At 33.4% G+C, this 25837-nt stretch overlaps 1 protein-coding gene across 1 annotated transcript in view; it reads right to left on the minus strand.

The window, feature by feature from the left end:
• The window catches only part of LOC119635432 (serine-rich adhesin for platelets), a 145479-nt gene that overhangs the window by 19682 nt on the left and 99960 nt on the right, over positions 1-25837 (minus strand). The window contains exons 2-4 of the mRNA XM_038030238.1: positions 4113-4726; positions 3845-4044; positions 116-3460 (exon numbers count right to left, since the gene is read on the minus strand). Coding sequence (XP_037886166.1) covers positions 116-3460; positions 3845-4044; positions 4113-4726 — 4159 coding nt within the window. The remainder of the gene's footprint in view (positions 1-115; positions 3461-3844; positions 4045-4112; positions 4727-25837) is intronic.

Below are 25837 nucleotides of genomic sequence, written 5' to 3' on the forward strand. Positions count from 1 at the left end.
GAATTTGTTAACAACATATATACTTCGAATTAGTTGACAATCTTAGGTATGTTCAGGTTTAATTCTGATTTTTTTTTTTACATTTTTAATTTTGAATAGTTTAAGCACACTCTACCTGCTAGGTACGTTTACGTCCGCATTTGTATGCATTAAGCTGTTTTCGTTGCCGCCAGCCGTTGCACTATTTGTGGCAATATGAGCTGCAGCCATTGGTCGCTTTCGGTATATATGAGCAGGGCGATTATGTTTAAAGTCCAAGGTCAATAAAGTCTTGTTTGTTTGTTGACCTACAGTATTGGGTGAATGCCATTTGTTTTGACCGCGTATACGATGAGGACGTATAGTGTATCGTGGACGTGGTGCCGTCGTAGTAGTAGTACTTGTGCTAGGTGTAGAAGAAGTGCTGGTCAAAGTTGAGGTAATAGGTTTAATCGTTGTCGTAGCCGTAGAGTTGGCAGCAGTTGGTTTCGTTGATATTGCAGGCTTTACACCAAAATGTGTTAATTTCAGTATAGACGAGGGCGTAGATAGTTTTGTTTTGATTTCTTGAAAATAATCGCTTGGAAAATTAATAAACGAAGGTATTTGATTTTGATTTCTAATGAGTGGATGAGGTGGCTGATAAAATTGCTGAAAATTATGATTTATCATAAAAGGTTTTCGGGTAGTTGTTGCCTCTAAAAAACCGGTAACATAGGTCGGCTTGGCATTAAACGGAGGATTGGCAGTGGCTTCTAACGGCGGCATCATTTGGCTTCTAGGTGGTGCCATTGTTTCCGACATTGGCGCATATGGGGGCATTTGGGAAGGCGGCTGTATCTCTTCATCAGCATCTATATCGGGCAAATCGGTATCTTCCTCCCCTCCTACTTCGAGTTCGTCTTCTTCATCGTAATATTCATCATTTGCTTGAGGGTTGTCCGGCTTAGAGGTAGTAAATTTCGTAGGGCCACGTATAGAATTAGTTTTCTGTGTTTGATTGGGTATACGATTAATAAAGTTTTCATAGTTCTTCGTAGATTTCTTACTGCTCGCAGTAGTGGAAGTCGTCGTAGTAAAACTTGTCGGAAGCTTTGGCACCCAATGACTATTGTTTTCATTTAACATACTTTTAGGCTTGTTAACTTCTTTCAAATAATTAAGCATACCTTTGACGGTGGGATTCAAGGGAGCCAAGTCACTGGCTCCCAGAGATGATATGAATTCCGATAAATTAAATTGTAATCTCAACGGTTCCTTGACCGTTGTGTTAAGGGGTCGGAATGTACTCGTCAATAAGTTTGTAAATGGTTGATAGGAACTGCTTAAACTGTGATTGAAGATAATGATATTGTGTGATTGCATTACGGGCCGAATTGTGTTCAATTTAGGTGCAGTTACAATGTTAATGTTGTCCGTAACTGGTATTAAGGTGTTCATCTCATAAGTGATGGGCTTCAAAGTTGTGAAATAATGTTTCATTTTTTGATTTGCCAATATATTGTACTTAAAATATTGACTTTCTGTTGTCGTGGTAGGACTGCTACTGACTACACGTGGCGTTGTGGTAATATATTCATTCGATGCATGATAGGTTGAAGTTAACTTTGTGGGATAATTGAAATATTGATTATTGTAGAAACCACCCATTGTGCTGATTTGGGTATTTTGGGCATTTTTCAATATCTTAGGAGTAGTTGTTTTAAATGCAATGAAGGGACTTTGAGTGCTTTGTTCTTTTAAAGGATCAATATCTAGATGATAGTAGCTGTAGTTTTGCATTTGTAACTTTTTGCGTTGCTCTTTCAATTCCCGTAAAGATTGCAAAATGTACGGTAATAAATCTGAATGCTTAATATTGAATGGTCTTAAAGTGGTTGAGGTAGTTGTACTCTGGCTGAGGCCGGCACTACCAAAATAATTTGTACCTAATACAGGTCTAAACGGATTGAACTCGTTCGTATTATATTGCTCTGTAGGTGATGGTGACGCTGTGCGAAAGTTGGAATTTGCAAAAACTAATTTAGGTCTATAGTTACCACTGAATGTTAGGGGATAATTTTGATAATTTTGTTTTTGTACTGAATTTAACGCATTGAGACTATCATAAGTGACTGTCGAGGGTGGCGATAAGAATGGATTAACTGAACCGAAAGACTGTGAAAGTTGCTGCTGATAAGGGCTTGTGTCTACTGAACGAAAATGTGTTGGCACAAAAGGCCAATGGGTGCGTGTGCCGCCCATACGGATATACGGTCGTAGCTGTCGTATGTATCTTAAAGATTCTACGGCGTCCGCATCAGGATTGTCATCGATCGTGAAATCAGATATAAAGGTATGTTCTGTTTGTGTTTCCTGGGCAATCAAATCATCTTCATCGCGGTTATCAAATTCTCTCGAAAAGTTTACTTCCTCCGTAATCGTATGATTTTTTGATTTGGCTACTTCTCTCAAATTTTCCAGTTTTATGGATTTTCTTAAAAGCTCCCCAAATTTTGTGAACATCTTACTTAAAGGCTCTATTTTGTTTAACGTTCTTTCTTCAAGATCATTGTGATTTTTACTTCTTGATTTATTATCCCATTTTCCGTTAACAGGTGCCCGTTCTTCTTCCCCGTTATTGTTAGCATTTTCTACATTTTTTAAACTTTTCATTTCTCTGTTCGAATCCTTCAACTCGCCTTTTCTAGAAATGCCCGAGTGCTCTACATTCTCCCCCAGATTTTCAGATTTTCTCAAATCTTCAAAGTAATCTGTATGTTCAGCTAACTCCGGGTTTTGGAAATCCCCCAAATTGTCGTAGCTTCCCAAATCATCGACGTTGTTCACATTTTCGGCATTGTGTAAAATATTTCTTTTTTCATGTTGATTCGAAGTCGTTCTTTCTTCTTTGCTGTTTGCCGTTTTGTCCCAGTCTTTAGAATTTCCCGATTCTCTATGTATTTCCAAGCTTCGAAAATTTTCTTCAACTTGTGGTAACTCCTCCATGGAGCGACTATTTAAAATTGCCGGACTAGCCCAACTTTCTGGAATATTTCTTACGAAATTTTCACGTTTTTCAGAACTTTTCATAATACCGAATTTTTTCGCATTTTCTGAGCTCATTACATATTCGAAAGTTTCCAACTCTTTTGAAATTTTTGTATCTAACAGAGATGACAATTCCTCTATATTGGTGGTAACATAATCCGGTCCGTACAATTCTTTAATTAACTCTTTGATTTCTTGCATAGTTTCCGTCTCACTTACTGTGTTCTCGCTCTCATAAGATATCTTTGATGAGAATTTTGCCTCTTTTGTACTGTTTGTTAATGGTTGTTGCTCCGCTTGTTGTTCTTCTTGTTGTACTTTATGTTCCACATCGAACCCTAAATCACGTTTATAACGTCTTTTATGCTCATTGAGGTCAAGATCTTTGGCATCGTTTACATTAAGATTTTCAAGTCGATTACCGTTCAAGTCAAGGTTGATAATGTCAGAACTTCTCATTGTATGTATGCATGTTATATGGTGCGCACATTTATTATATACGAATACGTTTGTTGGAGTTTGTTTTTTGTTGTTACGTATGAGTGTACACGGTCATAAAGTGCAGTTGCGAATGCGTTTGATTTTTTTTTTTTATTTGTTACAATTTTTTTTTTTTTTCATTTTTTAAAAATTTTGCAAAATGAATTCAATTCAATTGTAGAATATAAAAAAATAAAATTAGAAAAATTAAAGTGAAAATAAAGCATATTATGGTAAATTTAAAAAAAAAAAACAAAAAAAAAAAAAAATAAGCAAAGTGAAGTTTCTTGCTTTCAAAGAGTTTCTAAAAACAAATCTTAAGTTTAGCTTTATTGAGAAGTTACGAAATACATACCTGTATTGGTTGCCATAACCACTGTATGAATTGAATTTATCATGATTGGGTATAACGTTTAAATTTGGCTGATGAATGATGCCATCACGATCACGTTGCACTTGACTGACTGTACTCGGCTGACCTCTATAAACACGTTGCTGTCGATCGGTTTCCTCTTCTTCGACAGGGGGTAAAGTCTCAAGAGCATCGGCGTAGAGCTATAGAGCAGCAATAAAAAAATAAAATTTGTTCGGTTTTGCCTTTCAATGCATTTTTCTTCACTTACTTTGGCTATTTCTTCTTGAGCTTCTAATACATGTTTCGGTTGTCCTCTTGATGTTATAATCGGATTGGGTGATACCTTCAATTGCGGTGGTGGGGGTATATTATGAACTTGGGCTTGTATTACTTGAGACGGTTGTCTATGGTATTGAGGTGGCGGTGCTGTAGCTTTTAACGATTGCTGCTGAGTCTGAGGACTGGTAAATGCCGAACCAAATCTTATGCGACTTGGTACGTTTGTTTGGTGCTGCGGCTGTTGCTTTTGCAATGTTTGCTGCTGTCCTTGACCATGTAATTTCTCTTGCGTTTGCTCTCTTGCAACACTATCACTTACATCACATCCCACATTACGCGGCCAATCGCATGTTTGCAATTCGTGTGAATACATGAGGCCACCAGTACAACTTTCCAGCAGAGCTCCTCCAAAAACGCAAACATAATATTGAGTGCAATCGGTAGGATGTGGAAAATAGCCAAATTCCTCAGGACAATCAAAATTTAGACCATTAATCGACGATAGCGAACTTGATGAGGATTTTACTTGAGTACCGAATGTAGTACGCGAGCTGGTTATGCGGGATGACCTTTTATTTAAAGTCTGAGCAAAAGTGGTAACATCTGCAACATAACAATATTTTTTTAATTAATTATTTTAATGAAAACAAGATTCCGTTTGTTCGTTAATTAACTCATCTTGTAATCTTTATTGTCGTCGTAAAGCTGTCGATTGTTTAAAATCTCGGCAAAATATATTATTATACTTTTTATAGTTAAAGGTTATACATGTCTAGCAGTAGCACAGTGGCCATTCATGCTGGCTATGTTGTAGCAATGTAAACGTACACAATAGCATTTGTTTTCACACATGTCTTGCATGTGAATTTTTCTATGTGATCTCTAAACGCTCATCGCTTGTCAATTTTATTCGTTGTAAACATTTCTAAGGGGTTTCTTTTTTTTTTTTGTTTTTTTACTGTTCGTTTGTTTTCTTTACATCTTCGGAGTTTTGTATTAACATCTATATGTCATATCGTTTGTTTTATTACCCCGGCTTGAAACTTTTTGCATTTGACTTATTTCTATGTTAATTGCATCTGTTTGCATTAATAGTACAAAAAGCGTTTGCCATGACATTTATTAGTCTAATCATTGGATACAAAAATCAACACAAATTTATGTAGGAATCTCTTTAAAATTATAATAAGTTCTTTACATTCGCTATTAAGAATATATATATATATATATAAGCTTTAATTTCAATGTTTTTCATTAATTGTGCCGTTTAATGATATCAGCAGTTATTATATAAATTAATTATTTATAGAGATGAGGCTGACAATTGACTTAGAAACAAATGTTTCTACTTGTATTCGTAAATCAATCTTTATTTTCCTATGCTTTCGTTTGAATCCTATCTTAGAGAATATTCGAGAATTTCAAATCGGAAGAAGTTACGTACTGTAGCTGGTATCGCACACATGCTTCTTACAGAATCACAAGGATGAAGAAGCTTGTATGCAATTCCTATTTGACCCACAACGTGTTCGTAATTACGTAGTCCTAATGGGATGACGTTTTTCGTCGGCAATATTTGACACAAAACAGGAATTCAATGACCTTGCAATTATACATCGATGTAGGCGGTAAGGATCATAGGGGTAGCGGCTTCGTCCAGTTATACACCGACCATAACTATTTGTTTTTTCGATGCTTCTTAAGCGAACTAATTAAAACTGAGAGCAGCGAAAACTTTCAGTGTCACTGTAAGTAACAGAGGCAAACACAGATTCAGGTATATAAATAAGAATCTGGCCATTCCGATGTTTAAAAGATGTGGCTACGTTGCCGAGAAGGAAAACGAGAACAAATTATCAAGTCCCGCAATGAATATTTATGTTAATATGTAAATTGAAAAATGTATAAGTGCCAACTGATGAATTAATGTTAATGAATGTAAGCACAAGGTGCGATCAAAATTTGGTTGATTTTGACCTGACATCCGTATTTTCGAAGTCTAGCAAATAAATTGTATGGCGCCTTCAGATCATGAAAAACGCTTAGTACAAAGATATTCTTTTAATTACAGCATTCCTGTGTTTCTAAAGCATAAACGTTTTAGGCGGATGCTTAATACTTTTTTTTTTAATATTCTGGTCCATTTTTTATCTGCGCAAGTATAATATATTGCAGTTTCATCTTCTTTTTTCGCATTTCGCTTGATACACTTTTGCGGGGATATTTTGTGTTTCTTCTTCTCACGCATTGTAGATTATAAAACAGTTCCGCTTTTTTAAGTGATAAGAGTGCTTTAGTCTCTACTTAAAGACGACATGGCGAAAAGTAAACGAACGATGGTTTGCCGTGTTATTGGCAGTGAGCTGCTAATCGGTAAGCGCTTTCATCTTGTTTCTTCTTACTGCATTTTCGTGATGGAAAATTATGCCTTCTCTTTAAGTGTCCTAAAGTCCTACTTTTTATAAGAGCCTAAAAAGATCCTGTTACTACAAACAAGCTTTCCCCTTAAGAGAATCAACTCTTGTATGGGGTGGGATCTGGGCTTACCTACTTTGTCCAAATTGGGTGCAACTAATTAATGGACATTTGCCCATTTATCATAAAGTAAACAAAAATATTTTTTATCTCCTTCTCGTATCCCCTTATGGAATGAAAATTTTTCAGTTCAATGACAATTAAGACACATTTACAAATGCCACATTATGTAGTATGTGCGCCGTAATTTAATATTTAATGAATCCTGTAACTTGAGTGAGTGATGTATTCACTAAACCATCTACTGAAGTAATATTACAACAACATCATTATTACTTGCTGTTTTGATCACAAGCTTTCTTACATTTGCTAATGAAGTAATGCTATGTTGAGCGAAAGAAAAAATAAAAAAAAAAAAATGGAGCGTAACAGGTGGAAATAAATTGAATTTTATTATATAATAAAATAGGGTAGAGCGCGACCATGATGTTTGGAAGTTTAAAATGGTAATAAGTTTTATTTATGGAATTCAACGAGGCAGCGACAACAACGAAATACAATAACACAGTAAGTAAGTCGTCAGAAATTTGTAAAGAGCGGGAAAGGGGAAACTAAATGCTTATAGTTTTCTAAGTTTTGTTTGTGTGAAAAGACCTTGAAAACTAACTCACATTAGTTGTTTCTAGAATTTAAAAAAAAAAAAAAAAAAAAAAAAAATGCAAAAATTCTTTAGTGGAATTTTAATTATACTTTGTTAATTTGTTATTTAAATTTTTCATTGCAATTAATTATTAAGTAATTATTTAATTCCCGAAATAAATTATTTTTTTTTTTCGTTTTAAATTTGCTTTTCTTTTTCCCCACCCACCATAAACGTGAGCATTAATTAAGTTGAAAAATGCATCCAGCCCTAAGGCAATTTTAACACCATTTTGCCGTAATTCAAAGTGACAACGGTATTTGGCTGCAATCAATTTAGAAACTTAACGAACGAATGAACAAGTGTAGCACGAAAAAGCATTTTAGTCAGAAATCACGAGCAAATAACACCATCGCAACCTATTCATTGATCATCACCACCACCACCATCATCATCATCATCATCATTATTATCATCATTATCATCACCAAAGGCTATAAAGCAAACGTAGAAAACTCTACACTGCTGGCATCATCGAAAACGGCTTTGGTTGTAGAAAATTAACCACATCAAGCATTGCATACAGAAAGCCGCACACGAACCTTTTAATGATGATGAACTTGTGCTGAATATTTATTTAAAAAGTAAAGAAAACAAAAATCAAAATCAACTATACAGTCTCACTTACGGTCATTAACTTACTAAACTACTTAGTTGGAGTAAAAATCATAAAAGCGAATTTTGTTAGTGCGCTGAGATCACTTAGTAAAATTGGAAAATAAAACAATATACAAAGTAAATTTAGTGGCTACAATCAGCCGTCAGATAGATAGATTCGGAGACAGAGACGCAGTTAGTTTTGCAGTTATATGGAATGACTGTGAGTCAGTCCATCGTGCTCAGCTCTAAACGTGATATTTGTCAGTTCATTTCAAGCAGAAGCCACTCGTGAATTATTTACTCAGCTATTTGAGGATTGCATGTCTCGCTTATTGCGATACGGTAGAAACAACTCTCGCTAGACATTTAGGCAAACAGCTATAAACATATACATATACACATACACAATGTACACAACTGCACAATTGCTACATATATAAAGACTTTTTCTTCTTCAAAAAACGCGAATATTTCTTAGTTGATTTTATTTAACGAAACAGGTCATTGATTTGCCAATTGTTGTTGTAGCTTTTTTCATTCATTTATTTATTTATTTTTATCATTTAATTTTTTTCTTTTTTACAATTATTTCCTCACACAGAGGCTTGCCTGCTTCTTACTTCTTGTTTGTTTGGCTTGCAGTTGCTTGTGTGTGAACTTTTAATAAATTTGCTTAGAGTTGTGTTGTGTTGCGTTTTGTTGTTTATTCTTCTTCTTATTATTATTGTTATTCTTCTTACTATTCGATTTTTAGGATTTTTTTTTTTATTTATTTTTTTTTTAAATTTGTTACAATACTTTTAATGCAACAAGTTGTTCTGTAGTAAGTTATTTGATGATATTTGCCATATTGACCTTATCGTAAATGTCAGTTAAAGGAATTTCTAAAACGTGTTTTCATTATTTCTCGTTTTCATAAATATTACCGACTACAAAAATCTATGAAATTAGAAAAGGGAGCACTAGAAGAAGGTTAGACCATGCGGTATATGAAATTTCAATCTCTTTCAGGAGAAGACGTAGCCTGCAAATAGTAACATTAAACAGATACTATGTTAAGACGAGATGTACGTTATTTGATCGACAAAAGAAAATTTTTTCGATTCACTGTTCAAAAGGAGCATATGACGAACTGTTGACAAAACCCATTTGCTAATTTAAAAGTTCTGCTCGAATGCCTTTTGCGACTTCTGTTTGTAGTGCGATGTCGCACGTATTTTATCTGTTGTTTGGGGAAGATAAATAAAATAAGAGCAAAGATAAAGAAAGAGATAAAGGAAGCTTTGTTTAGAAGATAACAATAGTTGCCTAGTCACGGCAGTGTTCTTTGCGATCTTTTCAGTATTTTTAGCCAATGTTGCTATCTTTTCACTTATCTTCCACTATTAGTAAAATCGTTTTGACGGATTTTTTCTTCGTCTGCTTCTTGTCTCCTTAAACTAGCGGTAATCGTCACGTACTTGACGGTTAGCTTTCGTTTTTGTATTCGAAAGAAGAAAGAAAGAAAGCGAAAGCGAAAGCGAAACTTTCTACCTCACACTATTTGCCTTTTACGCTTCTTTTCCTCTTCTCTTCACTTTTCGCTATATTGTTGATGTATTTTTAATTAGCTAACAGTTCTACGTTACTTTTCAGCTATAAGTATAAGATTAGTATTGTAATAGTTCGGCTGAGATGGTAAGCGTAGCTAAAATATGTTATTACCCTTCTGCTTAAGCCATTCTTGAATTAAAAAACTCAAACATCTCCTTCCAAATACGTTAAACATATCTCTCTTACTCCGGACCTACATTACTCTTGGGGACGCCAAAACAAAAGCAAAGGTACAATTCTCGTATACAATGTGCAGGGGATCTGATGGAAGGAGTTTAACTCGTTCCGCATATTGTGATAAGGTCTTATAATAAAATAGAATTTTCGGACTTTGATAAATGGGGGAAAAAGACGACTTTACTCGATGTCATTTAAAAACACGAATGAACAAAATTAAGAAATGAATAATGAAATTATGGATTGTCGTGTAAGTAAGAACCCAAAACTTAATTGCCTTATTTTGAAATTATCGCTGCGGAAAATATAACATAAAACTTTCTGACGTAGCTTGATTCTACAATAAAGGTCCGAAGACTGTTACTTTAGGTTTTATGCAGGATTCAGAGCGAGTTTAGAGATGAAGGCAATTCGCTCAGGCTATAATAGGGCGCATTTGACGAGAACAGTTCACTATCAATCGTTGTCGTTCGCAAGAGCAAAAGGAAAATTAGCATTATGCTTATATTGTAAAATATCGTTCAAGAAATTCGTAGGATGGCTATTCACAAACCCATGTGTTGATGAGCTAGGACCATCTTTCATATGAAACGTGTCAAGATATACCGAAATTCCGTTGATTCGCCTGTCACTTACGATTAGTGAAGCCATTTCTGTTCTTGAAAGACAATGGAAAAATCCGAATTTCGTGTGTAGTGCCGGTAAAACAACTGCTAGTACAATTGTAAACTAAGACATTAACTCGGCAATTGTTATATTAGACAGACAATAATTGGTTGGCGGTAAACAAAAAACGCAAAAAGTGAACGTTAAAAAAACTCCACAATGTAATTTTTTGATGCTTGCACAACTCATTCTTTATAGGCTTTCACAATCCTCCATATAAATTTGATTTGATAAATAAATTGATAAAGATTGGTTGTCTTCGGTTGTTACGACTACGAAATATTATTAAGCTTAAGCATGACCCAGCATTAAAGTTATTGGCCATTTAGTTTTACACTCAAAACAAATCAATGACTTAATGCTTTAATAATATTATTAAACGTTAATTGCCATATAAATTCAATTATAGTAGCTATAAAAATAACTTCATTGATAATGATTATAGGCTCATCAAAATATCATTTATATATTTATTTAGATAGGCATATATGCGTCATAAGTGATTGCAATAAGTGTAAACAATATTGAAATGAAATTTCGATTTTTATCTTATTTAGTTTTATAAAAGCCGCGACATTCGTTTACAGATGATTTCATAGTCATAGAGGGGCAATTCATTCGTTCATTCATTTATTCATTCATCCACTTATGTCTCAAACACCCATAAGTATTAAATGTTGCGCAATAAGTTTTTTTTGTTTTCTTATCCACATTTTGCTTCATTTTTTTTTTTTTTTTTTTTTTTAGTTTTATAATTGTGGTAATGACGTTGGTGTTGTTTTGTTGTGAAGTATATATTGTGTGTAGCTAGCTATCTTTACATTTCACTTGGTTTGAACTTGAATCAAGGTCTTTGCCATGCCACACCACAAAATGTCTATACATACGTACGTATGGTTGTACAAACATAAACATTTTATCTTTATAATAACTTTATTGCCTGCTTGTTTCTCTCTCTGTGTGTGTGTGTGTGTGCGCTTGTGTGTTTAACAGAGCTCATTGGTGTAAAAACTTGCACTCTTCTGTTAATATTTATGTCTTATGTTGCAGCGAGAAGAAAAGCCTTACAAAGCCATACTCTCAAGACAATCAGGAAACATTAAAATAAAACCGTAAGCGAAAGCTGTGGTAACAGCTAAATTTTCCAACAAGCGAATGTTTTTGTCTTCTCCTTTTTCAAAGGTTTTTCTTTTGGCCATTGCCATGAAGTGACGTGATGTTTAATGTCTTCTTCTTTTCTTTTCTTTTTTTTTTTGTTATGGGTATGGGTATTTTGTTGTTGTTGTTGTTGTTATGTTTGCTGGCAGCAAACAATTTTTCTTATTTGCATTTTTATCAAATCGTTAATATATCAGCAACAACAAGTGGCGTTTGTTTAAAAATAAACATGTACTTAGATATTTTAAAGTGGTTTGTAGTTATTTTGTTATGAATGCATAATAATTGCGACGCTGTTCATATTGATGAAGATGCTAATGATGATGATGTTCATGGTGATGTTGATGTAGTTGTTGATGGCACCGTTGACTTTATATATAATTAATAGCTCATTATTTTATGCATACAACACATTAATATTAGCAAAAGCAAGACCGTTACTGACCGTTTTAAAATATAAAAAACTAATAAGCATGTAAAACATAATTTATTTTATTTTACTAAGAATTGGTTTCAGTTAATTTTTCGAAATTTATTCGCAAAAATTTCAATTTTAAAATATTAAAAAAAATCTCTTCTTTTTTTTTTTTTTTTTCTTCTTTTTCCTAAAATATATAGATAGCATTCAAGCATATTTTATGGCCTTGCTAGTTGAAATGCAAAAGCCAATGACCTTGCGATGTTATGTAAATTTCATCAAAACGTTGTCTAGCTCATTAAATATGTTTAAAGAATGTCAAAAGAAAAAAAGCTTACATGCCTGAAATTAACAAGATCGAAATCTAGGCTTTAGTTATGAAAACAAAAGACTTAAGCAAAGAACGTGTTTTGCATGTTACGCACAATTATTTATGACTCTGAAGCAAATTTGGGAAATAATGTCTGTCTATGTTAGAGCTAAGCTTATTTTTTTTTTTATATCGAAAGATTTTCGTCTTTTTTTGAGAGTGAGTCGTTTCGGAAAGATTTTTGCGTAAGTCTCACAGTTTTATGGCTTTCAAACTTCTCTAAAGCTAATCATAACGTTTGAAAAGTTTATTACTTTGTTCTCACGAATATGTATATATATCAATCGTAATATGCGGTTGTCCGCTCTTTAATTGGAAATATTTTTATAGCGAACCATTAATTAAATGATTGTAGTAAGTATTCATACAAGTCTTTAGATCGAGATCAGCCAACTCATGTAAGATGTTGATAACAATGAGCAAAGCTTTGATTATGATTGGTGCCTGGCTCCAACTTAACAAATGCTCGCTTCTTAAACGTTTCTCTACCTGACATTAAACGAATTGTGTATTTATAGCTCCCTCCATTGTTACATCTCTTATTTATCAATTATACTAACACGTGCGGAAAAATGCGACGAAACGATATTTGTTGTAATTTAATTAGGCAGCGCTAATAACCAGACGTTCTCTTTCCGACGGTTTTTAGATGGTACAAAACGGAATAGAACTAAGTTTAAAATCTGTTTTAAAATTTTTTTTGCTTTCTTTCTATTCTATCTATATCTTTACGTACGTGGCCATATTACTATTGAAGAAATACAATGACAATCAATTCAAGTAAACGATGTGTAAACGAGGTATTTTATTAAACCAATCATTTAAAAAATCATTGCGGTGCGCTCACTTACATAATACAAAACAGTAGTTAAGTTAGTTGCCTTCATTACATATATAATCAGTTTAAAATTTTTAGTTTCGATTTTGTACATTTTTTTATACACTTATTTAACAAGCTTATCTTTGCTACACATTCGTATAAATTCACAACTTTCTTGAAAATACATATATAAATCATTTCAAACATTTGTAAAGTTTCATGCGATAGAAATTGTCAAATGTTCATGTGTAAAACGTCAATTACTGCTGTTGAGGTATTCGTAATCTCCTCAGTTGCAGATACATGGGCACCTAAACAGCGAAACCTAATAAATACGCCAACTCAAAAACTCAACTTTGCATTAAAACAAACTACATTTCATGACATGCATTGGACATATGCGAAAATTCTCTACATTTTGAAATGCAGTGTAAAAATGATTATTAAAAATAAATGGATAAGTAAAAAACAAGGTGTAACAAGAAAAATAAAAAGTCAACTATATATGTATTTGGGGCGGGTAACGAATATCCATCACCTAAATCAGGGATGGACAACTTTTTTTAATCAAAGGGCCAACTTTAATTGTCATATTACCCCGAGGGGCCAGAACAAGATCTAACTGCTATTAACAATACAGCATTCTTCAACAATTTTCCTTCTTTTTAAATCGCTTAATAAACAAAAAAAATATATATACATTTGATAGCTGCACAGCTGAGCAGGTAGTGAACGCAGATACAATCGATTTGCAGCATTGTTATGCGCTAGCACATTGAATTGTATAGAATTTTAATCGTAGCTGGCCGGACTCAACGATGACGCGGGCCGATGTTTGCCCATGCCTGCCGTAAATGATCTTGAACACTTTGATTATTCCCAACTTTAGACTAATAAGCCGATCCAGTTTGCAAGAATTCCGAAGGTCTCCTAGAAAGCATGAACATATTATGATAAAAAAAAAAAACACGTTTACATTATGGGTGTATGTGTAAGACGTGTTTAGAACTGATAGATGGAATAAGAATTTTATATCAACTAAGAAAGTGTACAACATCTCTCATATTCATATTCATATTCAACGATAAGACTGCAGTGATTTGTTTTCACATGTTTATGCGGTGATCGGCAAATTTAGAACAATTTTGCATTGCCGCATAGGCGTGTCGCGACTATTAACTATCTGCTGGTTTGACCATACTTGACCGTAATTTCTCCTGGGCAACACATTCACTATGCGCTCCCTATCTCTTTCGCCTCTCCTTTCTGACTATCACTGCGCTGTATATAAACAATAAAAGTGCCTTTGATGTTCGCCTTGAATTAATTCAAGCAATATCTCAAACAAACGGCCAGGGAATCGAGTTGTTGGAAACTAAAAGTCCGCTTTGTACCCCAAATATCAAAGTTTTCTTCTGTTTCGTACCAGAAGTATACTGTTTTCTTTTTAGTAAATCCTTTACTTGGCTAATCTAGTCATTTTCTTGAAAAATTATTGAAACATACAAAGCATTATAAAATTTCGTAACTCAAACTACATTTGCTACACGTAGAAGCATAAATGCAATGAATAAAATAAAATTCAATAATTTTGCAAAATTACGATAAATCAAAAAAAAAAATTAGCTAATGATTTTTTGTAATCTTAATGATTTCAAGTTGATCAGAATTGTGCACTGAGTCTGTTTTCAGCGTGCAATCTGTGTGCAATATAAAGTTTTGCATAAACCTTCTACATATTCATTGCGCGAGCAACTTGTTAAAATCTTGCAGATCTTGTGCTCGGGCAGTCAGTATCATTAAGTAAAAGAATTGCGAGTCAAACTGATTGTAGTTGTTTTTTTTTCTTGCTACAGTTTCCAAGTAAATTGTTAATATGCAAATCACAAAAAAAAAAAAAAAAAAAAAAAAAAATATATATATAAGAAAAAAAGTTATAAAATTAAAAAACAAAGAAATGAAATAAAAATTACGATAATTACTTTGTGGTACGATATTCGATCTCTGTAATCATATATCCATCTGTCAAAATCACACAATGCTGTAATTAGATCATGTTAATGTAATATAAAAACTGAAACTAGTTTAAAAACTTGCATTGATTTAGAGTAGAAATTATTCATATTCTGACGTAAAACAAATAAAAAAAAAACGCCAAACAGAAAATTGATATTTTAATCGATTTGGAAACTTGTATCCACTTTATTGCGAATCTTACTTATTTATCACGTTTGCTTAGCAAAGCTTTATACCCATATCATGTCGATACGAGTAACAAGCTCGTCTATTGGTCAATAAAAACCGTGTAATTTTAATTTAATTAATATGTTCAATGAAGCGGTCGCAAAGCCGGCTTTTCTTCTAACATAGAAGCACTTTTTCTTTTTGCGATTAGATGTTTTTTATATATATCATGTGCTATATTTAACATATGTTCAGATCAAAATTTATAAGCTTTTTTGACAAAGTTATTTGGTCCTCACTCACATAGAAACTTGATATGAATGGCTTCATTGTTCTGCTTATACCGATTGCTATGTCGACCTAGAGTCTAAATTATTTGATTTGTTTGAAAAATTTTGATCGCATAAAAAGGAAAAAACCAGGTGTCAAAAGGGTTAAGTCAGTCAATGTATTTGCAGCTTGACACAAGTTATTGGTAAATTGCCACAACTGGCAGAAGAGCAAGTTCGAAATGCTTCAAACAATTTTCTCTTCAGGCATAAACGAAAAATTGAGTTTAAAAAGGGGACGAATTCATTTAATTTCTTCCCAGGCATATAATGATTGCTTTCACAAAGTTGTGGCTTTTAAATGGTAACGCCGCTGCAAAGAAGTCTTTTAACAGTTCCTTGTCGAGGGAAGCAAACATGAGAGAATAATAATAGTAAACGTAGAAAAACTCTGGCGGTCTAGCTGGCTCACAATTGATTAAAAAAAAAAAAACATTCAATCCATACTCCCATATTTAGAGACCAACCTAGGGCTTTCTAGAAACATGGATTTCGGTATGATTCGCAGGCGTTTGGAAAGACAAGCTTCGGAGTCCGTATTATCGCAAATTCCCTACTTCATTCTGTAGAGGGTGTAGTCTCAAAGAAACTCTACAAAATTCGAACAAGGAAGAAGAAATTTGGTAAAGTTGATTTACGTGATCTGTTCAAAATTTCGGGTTTAAGATTTTTTTCTCTTTTTTCGCTCTGCCCAATTACTCAGCGTATTCGCCCTTATTCGCGTAACATGGTGATGGTCGCAACGAAGAAAAGAGTTGGAAATAGGGTAGTCGTGGCCATAGCCAAGCTGGTGTGTGACCAATCGGTAAATGTTATGCCTTTAAAAATTAAGAATTCACTGGAATTTGAACCCACGGCCACTGACTTGGCAGTCGTCTACGCGGGGTAGTCGTCTAAACGGGTTTAGCGTTTTAGAGTGTAGTGTAGACAGGTTTTTCTGTTTTCCATTTTCTCCGTGCTTTGTGACCACAGAAGCATAAACAAAATCCTTTCAATTTCAAATATTCCATCTTGTTTCCTTTCCTCGAGCGTGCCTCTATGTCTGTCAAAATCAAGATCGAAAGTTTTATATAATTTCTATGTAGCGAAATGATGGTGGAAAAAATGGTTTGCACATATTGCACTGTAAGAGACAGTCAGTATTATTGGTACAATAACAACCACGTTGTCAATTATTACTATTAGGAATTTAGTTAAAATTCGTAGCTTAGTTTGTTAAGTGTAAACACAAATAATTCTCTAAGTATAACTCAAGTACAATTGAAAATGCATAATTTTATGAATGAATTCATAGCCAACGCTAAATTTTCAAATTCTTTACGGAGGCAGAGGAAAGCTTTCGAATTCCTTCTCAACCTCGAAGATCATCTTGATGTGATCATAAATGAACAAAGATAACATATGTTACTGTTTTAGAGAATCTAGAAACCGACAGGTGAAACATTAGGCTCCAACTTATTAGCAGATGCTCACAGTAGGCAGTTGAGATCTTTCGCAAGGACGCAACAATTTAAAGCAACAATTTTTCGGAAAATAATAAAGGTTCCGTTACGCACTCTAAAACGTTCACAGCATTCATTAAAGCGAATAAAAGAAAATCGATTTTCTGATTCATTTGCAGTTATACTATGCGTTCGGCCTGCGAGTTGAAACTTTCAGGCTTAAGACTTGCGATGAAAATCCTTCTAAATGTTTTTAATTGTTCAAACTAGGCTAAAAGCATTTTAATTAGTGTTAAATAAAAAAAAAACAAGAGTTAAAATTATTTTATTTTTGTTTGATTACAACACAACGTAAGCATCGTTTGTTGTTTGATGAGAAATATTCTGAAAATGTAAATAAAATAATTGAGAAAAAAAAAAGAAAAAAAAATTTTATATAAATTTTAAACAATCTAAACGATAACCGGAAATTGCCAACAAACATGCAAACATTTCGGCAACATTTAAGCGAAAGGAAAAGAAACCGCAGAATATCAACAAAATTGCACGATTTTTTTTTTTTTTTGCTTTTTGTGCTTTTATTTTTTTTTTTTTGATAACAATTTTGCTTCTGTAGATCGAGGAAAAAATTAAAACGCACACGTTTTTGTCATGCAATAGAAATATATGAAGACTGTTTTGTAGTTTAGTAGAGCATAAAGCCAACAAAATATCACTTGACAATCATACAATGCATTAAATACAAAAAAAAAGAAAAAACAACAACAACAACAACAAAAAAAGAGTACATAACCGAAATCATACACACAAGTATTGGAGTTGGCAAAGTGTCAATAGTGCAATTGTTATAAACTAAAAGAGGAGGAGAAGGAAGATATTAAGCTTTATTTGTTTATTTTTTTATTTTTTTTTCTTATATATAATATAAACTTAATGTAACGTACGAACGTATGTTCGTAGCCACAGATATAATGGCATTTGTTTGAAATGTTTTTTTTATTTATTTATTTATTTTTTTTTTTTTTTGCTAAGCTCTATAAGCATTTTTCAAATTGTGACATAAAATTTACGTGCTTCTGTTGTGTGTATGAGCTTTGATAGTTGTGTGTGGCACGTGATTAGGGTTATTGTCAACTATGTATTTATTTATGTTGTTGTTATAACAATTTCAAAGGTTTTCTTTTCTTAATAAAAAGTTGTGTGTGAATGTTTTTTTTTTTTTTTTTTTTTTTTTTCTAAACAATATAGATATGTGCTTGGAATTTGAATTGAAATTTTATTGTTATTAAATAACTGAACTCGGCCTTGACTTGAATTAGTTTTCACTTCTATCAATAAATTATGTTACATGCACATTACATTACTCTTAAAGTGTGAACTTTCTGTCATCGGCACAGTACTCTTGTCATCCTCATTGTCGCTAACGGCGATAACGTTTTCATTTTTCGTGTTTATTGTTTCGTAATAAAAAAAAAAAAAATGTATTTCCTAGTGTTGCGTTTGCATATCAAAGAAACGAAATCAATCTTTTTTTTTTTTTTTGTTTACAAAGAAACGCTTATTTCCGCTTAAGCTCATGAACAAAAGTTTATGTGATGGGAGAGGGGGAGAGAATTCATCTCTATGCCGAATTATTCGGGATAATTATTTACCTCTTATATTTTGTTTTCAAGCCGACTCTTAAAGTACCATCAGTACCTTCCTCGACATTGTAGCATACGGTGGGAGAGGAGGGAAGATTGATCTCTATACCGAATTATTCGGGATAAATATTTTAGCTTTCATTTCGTTTTCAAGACAACTCTCAGAGGGCCTTGGCTTGAGATATGCTAAGATAATTTTGGAATATCTCGGAAGAGTCCTTTTGGAACCATTAAATAATCTGAGCTAATCTCTAGCGCGTTTAGTTGTTAGTAATCAACTTACGGCCGTGTTCAATAGAAATTAAACTTGAAATTAGATACATTTATCTTTCAGTTAAGAGCATCTAGTTATACTCTGACTGATACCAAAAACATATTAATATTATATATATATATAATGTTATATATATATAATACATATAATGCATATATAGTGTTTTTGCTGATAGTTAAAATAAGTTGGAAGAATGCCTGCCAGTTACCTACTAAGTAGCAAAACAGCCGATAAAAACAACCGTATGCTTGGCAAAATGAAATAAGATAAATTTTGAGGTTTGTTTTTTTGTGTCAAAAAGTGTTTACTATAAAAGTGAAAGATGGATAGACCGATTATGAGTCTGCAGATATATTATGAAAATGTTGTAAGCAATTAACACTCCTTTCAATAATGCATTTTATGCTTCTCTCTGCACGCTTGCCAAAATAATCTTGTGTCCCATTCACAATAGATAAAAAAAAGCAATCACCGCGTGTAAAAAGTCCAATAAAATAATCCAAGCAAATTACAGATTATTGAATGAAAGTACAGGAAATAATTGATGTTCATTTATTTATTGACTTATTTATTAATTTTTATTACATTTAGATAATCAACCAACTTTTGGAGTACAAAAGAACAAAAATTACTTTCATTTTTTATTTACGCTGATTATGATTTAGATAGGGGTTATAGATGCTATTGTATAAAAGGAATGTAAAGAATGTAAAGAAGACGTATGATTTTGATATACAAATATAAGATAGCTTACCTACATATGAAGAACGTAGGAGAGAGGCTATAAACTGCATTGCTATGACCAAACAATCTTTCCTTTGTAATCAGCAAAGTTTGACAAAATTTGGTTCATTGGAAAGTCAAAGATGTCGGAACAAACATTGTTTGACTGTATTCGAAAGGACTTGAATAGCTGACAATTGAATTTTCCTTGATTAAGTTTGATTAAATGAGCTTAGACTAGAATTAGACGGCGAAGTACACTAATGTCAATTACACCTAATAAGGCCGAAGTGTTTATTCTTCCTTTGAGCAGAACGCACACAAAACTAAACTGCGCCTTTCTATATTGCTCGGTGGCAAGGAGCGCGTTGGATCCCCGGCAAGAGCGCAAATAATTAGAACTGACTTTGGACTGGCTCAATTAAGGGAATATATAAAGCATTGATAGTTGGGTGCTTGAAAACGCGTTTGATGAGTTCTGTTTCTGGTGAAGGGTGCCTATTAAACAAGGCATCTGTTGGTTAGCTGAAAGTTTAATTAAACATATTGAAAGCAGCCCTTGTATGCAAAGCTGATATCACATTTTCATCATCACATTTCATCTCATTTGTTACAGTAGCATCAGCTTAGTAAGCTTCTTCAAGGAAACGAAGCATGCAAGTTTGATTGAAACAACATGCTTTGTTGATGGGGTCCTATATAAGAGTATTTTTGCAGTTTTTAACCATTGCAAACAGAATGACGTAGCGACTGCACCTTCAATTCCTGAGTGCTGGTTATTGAAGTAATGCTCTTCTTACATTTCCTTTTCGTGTGTTACATTTATTTACGCTCAATTATTTTAATATGAAATTCATGAAAAATGTTATAAACTTTATATGTTACTACGTCGTCTGTTTTCTTCTTAAGAAAGCGAAACTAGTTGAAGTGTCGTGTGGGGATTTATACGAAATTTTGAAGGGAAAGTATTTAAATCGTTTTACTAAAGTAATGATGACTTTGTCTATAAGCTGGCAAACAAAAAGAAGAAAAAAAAAAAAAAAAAAGGAAGAAAAACAAAAGTAAAAGTGAATGTATTATTATTTAAGAGACGATTTAAGTACACACACAGTTTTGTGCTCATAAGTGTGATTGTATATGTAAAATTTACTGAGCGTTAAATATGTAACGTTTTTCGTTTTCCTAACGGCTGATATGAACTTAAATATGCAGGCGCTTGAATTTATTATAATGATTGTTTAACTATCGTAATTGTACGTGTATGAAAATTGTGTGGGAATTATATTACTATCCCACAAGCAAGGAAGTAAAATTAGAGCTGATTTTTACCGTAATTATAATACCAGCTGACTATTACCTTTAAATGATGACGTAATTGGTCTTGAAATTATTATTAATAAAACGAAACAATGCTAGGATTAGTAGCGACCGTCAAGTAGATCAGTCCATGGAAAATTGTCATGTTACAAGATCTCTAGATGGGAAAAGAAGGGAAAATCAATTTTTATACCCATCATAAGATATATAATAGATTGGATAAATTTTTATTTTTATTTTATAAGAAAACTTGTAAGAGATTCCAATGTCATGTGAAAATCTTAATCGGTTTAGCTTCGGCGATGGGCCGGTAGAAGAAAAAATTTTTCCTTAAAAGAAAAATTTGATTGATTGATTGTTCAGCAACTTATGGTCTCCAAATTAGGGAAGTCTAATTTTTTTACAGCCTGCATCACTTGCGGCGTGAAGGTATATTAACTGTGTTCAGATGTATGCAACATCCAGAAGCACTTTCGATAGACCCAGTTTTTATTACACGGATCGATTCAAGATAACTTTCTGAATCGTCTTAACCTTATTTGTCCGTCTATGCAACCTGTCAATCGTGTTCCTTTGTGTTCGATCCAAGGACATACGCTATTGAAGATGTTTCTGATTGGATCACGTTTTCCACCATTTCCCATATAACGACATTTTTTTAAAAAGGAGAGCAGTACAGGGTATTTAACGGTGGGTTGGGATCAGCTATAGTGTTTTTACATGTTCTTTAGCCATATTGGACCAATGGTTCCTCCTGAATTGTCAGTAAACCTTGTGCAACGGTTGCGAATATTTAAACCTGGGTTTTTTTTTATAAGCGAGAAAGTGCTACTAAAACGTGTGCTCAATATCGCGGCTAACAAGACAGTGTTCTCGTTGTCAAATCTCAATGCGGTAGAGCATATAGTTGGAGTTACGATGAGTGCTCAGTCAGTGAAGGCAAGCCGTGCCTGTGTTATGTTATAAAGGACGTCCCCTTAGTGATCGGTCATATTAAATATATATGTAAGTAACTGCCAGAATGGCCGAATAGGCTAAGAATCTCGACTAAGAAGTCAAGGGTCGTTTCGAAGCCTTAAGGCGCATTTTCTCTAACCACGATATATAATCGAATTATTCGAATATTTTAAATATTTATTAGATATTGGTAATGAATAGCTGTTTGCTGTATGCGGTTGAATTTATGTTGTTTTTGTTTTCAGTGGGCTCAGAAGCTTTTGACTGGATGCTTATCAGCTGCTGTCACTATCTACGTGTGGGGTAGGCAAAGTAAAAAACGAAGTATACAATTTAGCGAGCAGTGCACGGGATGTATCGCAAGCATTATTTCAGACGAGTCGTCACGAAAGTCGGCAGAGCGTGCTAACCGTCGCCTCGTCGCGAGAGAACTAACTGCTCTATTTGTTTCGAGGACAGGCAAACTAGGCATCATTTACGTCTTTTGTAAACTATGGTATCCTTCTTCGACCTACAACTACTATGGTGTTTAATCAATTGCCTTTACATAGTTTTGTTTGCTGACCTTACTGTTGAACTCTTCAGCTTTAGTGAGATGAAAAGAAAAATATATATATATATATATTTTTTTTTCAATTTTTCCAATTCAAATTTATTTTGAAAAAATTCTTAAAGTAACACAAAACCCATTGTTGTTGTTGTGATCTTAAAAATGTTTAGCAACTTAGTCATACAACGCGTGATAGCTTTAAGGTATTTTAATATATTACTGTTGAGGGTGCATTTAGGGTATTGTGCAAAAACTTGAACAATACTATGAAAAATAAAGGTAGGGTTTTTGATTTAATTTACAATTCTAAGATATTTCTAAAGTCGAATTCATTCATTTTGTTCGCATTCATGCCATGGATAATTTCGTCAAAAAAATGCTGCACTTTTTTGTGCTTGAATTCAGCATAAAAAGTTAAAGTTAAGCGAAGTGATCGATATTCGTTTGTTGTATTGTTTTGGTTTTTAGTCTATTTTTTCGTCTTTGCTTAAAAGCAGACAGGCGTGGTTGTTGTTTTTGTTGCGGTTGTTGGTTATGTGTGACCACAAAAAAAAAAAAAAAAAAAAAAAACGAAAAAAACAAAATGATCTTATAAGCTTATAAAGCATTAATGCTTTTGTTGATTGGCCGGCTGGTCGATTGGTTAGTTAGTTGGTTAGTTAGTTGGCTGTTTTTATATATATACATATATATATATATATTGTTTGTATTGAAAAAGAATTATAGATTACTAGCCGTGGTTTTAGACGCTTTTATTCATTTATTCGTGTAATGCATACTTACATACATACACTTACATTTTCGTTTCGTTAAGAAAATGAAAATGAGGAAAAAAAAAAAACGCTATTCAATATATTATGCAATTCGTTGGCCCACTTCTTTTGCTTTACATTCATGCAGAGCATGAACTGCCGCCGCTGTCGTGGACATTCACTTTACCAATGTTGTCTCAGTGAGTTTATTTGTTTGTTATATGTTGATTTGTTTTTTCGCTTTGGCTCTCTTTTTTCTCTTTAAACTAAGCTTTGATTTGATCTGCTTTTGTCGGCTCTGTTTTGTTATCGAGTTGAGTATATTTTTCTTGCTGCTGTTGTTGTTGTTGTTATGCTTTTTTCTGTTTTTCGAAATATAAGTGCCACAAGGATTTGTGCAAAGTGTGTGTTGCGAAATTCTACGTAACAAGCGCCTCAAGTGACATAAAATGTAAATTACTTACTTACTTACTTACTTACTTACTTACATACTCTGGTTACTTTTCTTTTTTTCTCTTCTGGTCGTCTATGCATATGTGCGCATGAATGTGAATATTTTTAACACTTCAAAAAAAAAAAAAAAAACATATTCAACTTATATGCATTTGCGTATTTGTTTATTGAAAAGTAAGATTAATGCCATATATGCCGATCGCTACTTTAATTTTATGGCATCCTGTAAGTTGTTGTTGTTGTTATTTGTTGTTTGTTGATGTTTCATGGAAAGCGTGATTTTTATGGTCGACGCGAGTGTACGTTTTAATTAATTATGTCTTAATTATTTTAAGAAATGTTCAAAAGCGAAAACAATAAGATTTCGTTTGACTTAAGCCAAGCGTTCAATTTTGCTTTTATTTTTACGAAAACATTATGCAGTTGGTTTTTTTTCTCTTTTTCTACTAAGCAAACATGACGTATGACAATCAGAGTAACTTACTATGCAAACTTAACTTGATTTGTAGTAGATAGCAGCATTTCATTAACAGGGTGCACTTTACCTATACAGTAATAATATAACGAAAGACTCATTACACAAAATAATATTAAAACCCTTTGCGCTAAGTTGACTGAGCTTTGTTGCTAAAGTAAGAAAAAACAACTCGGACTCGGTTTCAAGGCAGAAATTGAATACAAAATATTTGTTCACTAAAATCAATTTGTTGTTGCTGTTTAATAAATGCTGCTGTATTTCCCATTATATATAATGCTTCGAAGGTGGCCAGGTCTTCTTTGCATATATGCCGTTAAAAGCGCAGGATGCGCCAAGGCAAACGGCTTGAAATTTTTTATCTTCAATTAAGGTAAGCAATGTATTGATTCAACTATAATAACTTTTTAGAAATTATTTTTGATTAAAGAAGAATCTAAACCTTAGTGTAATGAAGAATTGTTCGCTTGACACAACAACGTACAGAAAATGCAGCTTGTTAGTAATTGAGTGCAAAATCTTAACAAGAGAGGTGAAGATTCGGGCAACGCCTTGCGAAGGTCTTCAAAAACCATTTTGTTTTCGAACAGTACAGTCTCATAAAATAAGTTAAAAAGTCGCTTGTCGTCTGCCTAGCATGTACATGCGTACACGTGAATTATGCGAACTTGCAATGATTCTTTTGACTGTACATAGCTTTGGCCGATGTCATTCTACGGACTTATTGAGTGGTGTGCTGCTAAGGTAAGGGTATTTCCGAAAACAATTGCGGCTCGATTGCGGCATTACCTCTACATATTATCGTAGGAACTTCATTACTGAAGTCTTATGTCCAGAATCAGAAGCTGAAGAGATATGTGGCTGTAATGGGTATTCTTAAGTAATACAAAAGAAATGGCCAAGTTAACAATTTTAAAATTTACTGGTATTGTCACAAAGCCAAATCCAATATCCATAATAGTCTCTGGTAGTAAATTAATAACAGAAACAATTAAGGTTGTCACTATTAGAGATAGGTAATCGTCTTTTGAAAACTTCATCCGTGCCCAGCGTTTGGCGAACACATCCAAAAAAGTTCTGCGTCCTCTAATAGTTTATTTGATATATATATATTTTTTTAATTTAAACCTACTGGAATTAGCTATGAACGCCTTTCTTTTTATCTAATTCGTTATCCAATGTTTATCTTCTCTTTAATTTAAACCTACTGGAGTTATTTATGGGCACTAATCAAAAAATTCTTCTTCTTATTTTACACCAATCACCCAGATAAAGTCTGCTCTTCGCGAAGCGCGGTGACGGTAAGAAGGAAGTAGGCAAAGAGGAAGAGAGAGAAAAAGTAACCGCAGCCTAGTCGGTGTGTGTTTAATCGGCAACGTTATGCCTTAACTGAATGAGCGCCTACTACAGCCAGGACCAAGCTTATGTTCATGTGATTCGAAGAGAAAACAAGGCGATGAACGGATAGGACTAATAGCGCTCATCGCTGATTGCTGTCACAATCAAACGTACATCTATTCAATAGCAGAGCAGTGATGTCTTTTATTTTCGTCTGTTACAAACGAAATGACTTAGCTAGCATAACCCGTCCTTTGTGATGGCGAATATAAATATCATAAAAAAACTAATCACTACAAA

This window comes from Glossina fuscipes, unplaced genomic scaffold (assembly GCF_014805625.2).
Source record: "Glossina fuscipes isolate IAEA_lab_2018 unplaced genomic scaffold, Yale_Gfus_2 26, whole genome shotgun sequence".
NCBI classification, from domain to species: domain Eukaryota; kingdom Metazoa; phylum Arthropoda; class Insecta; order Diptera; family Glossinidae; genus Glossina; species Glossina fuscipes.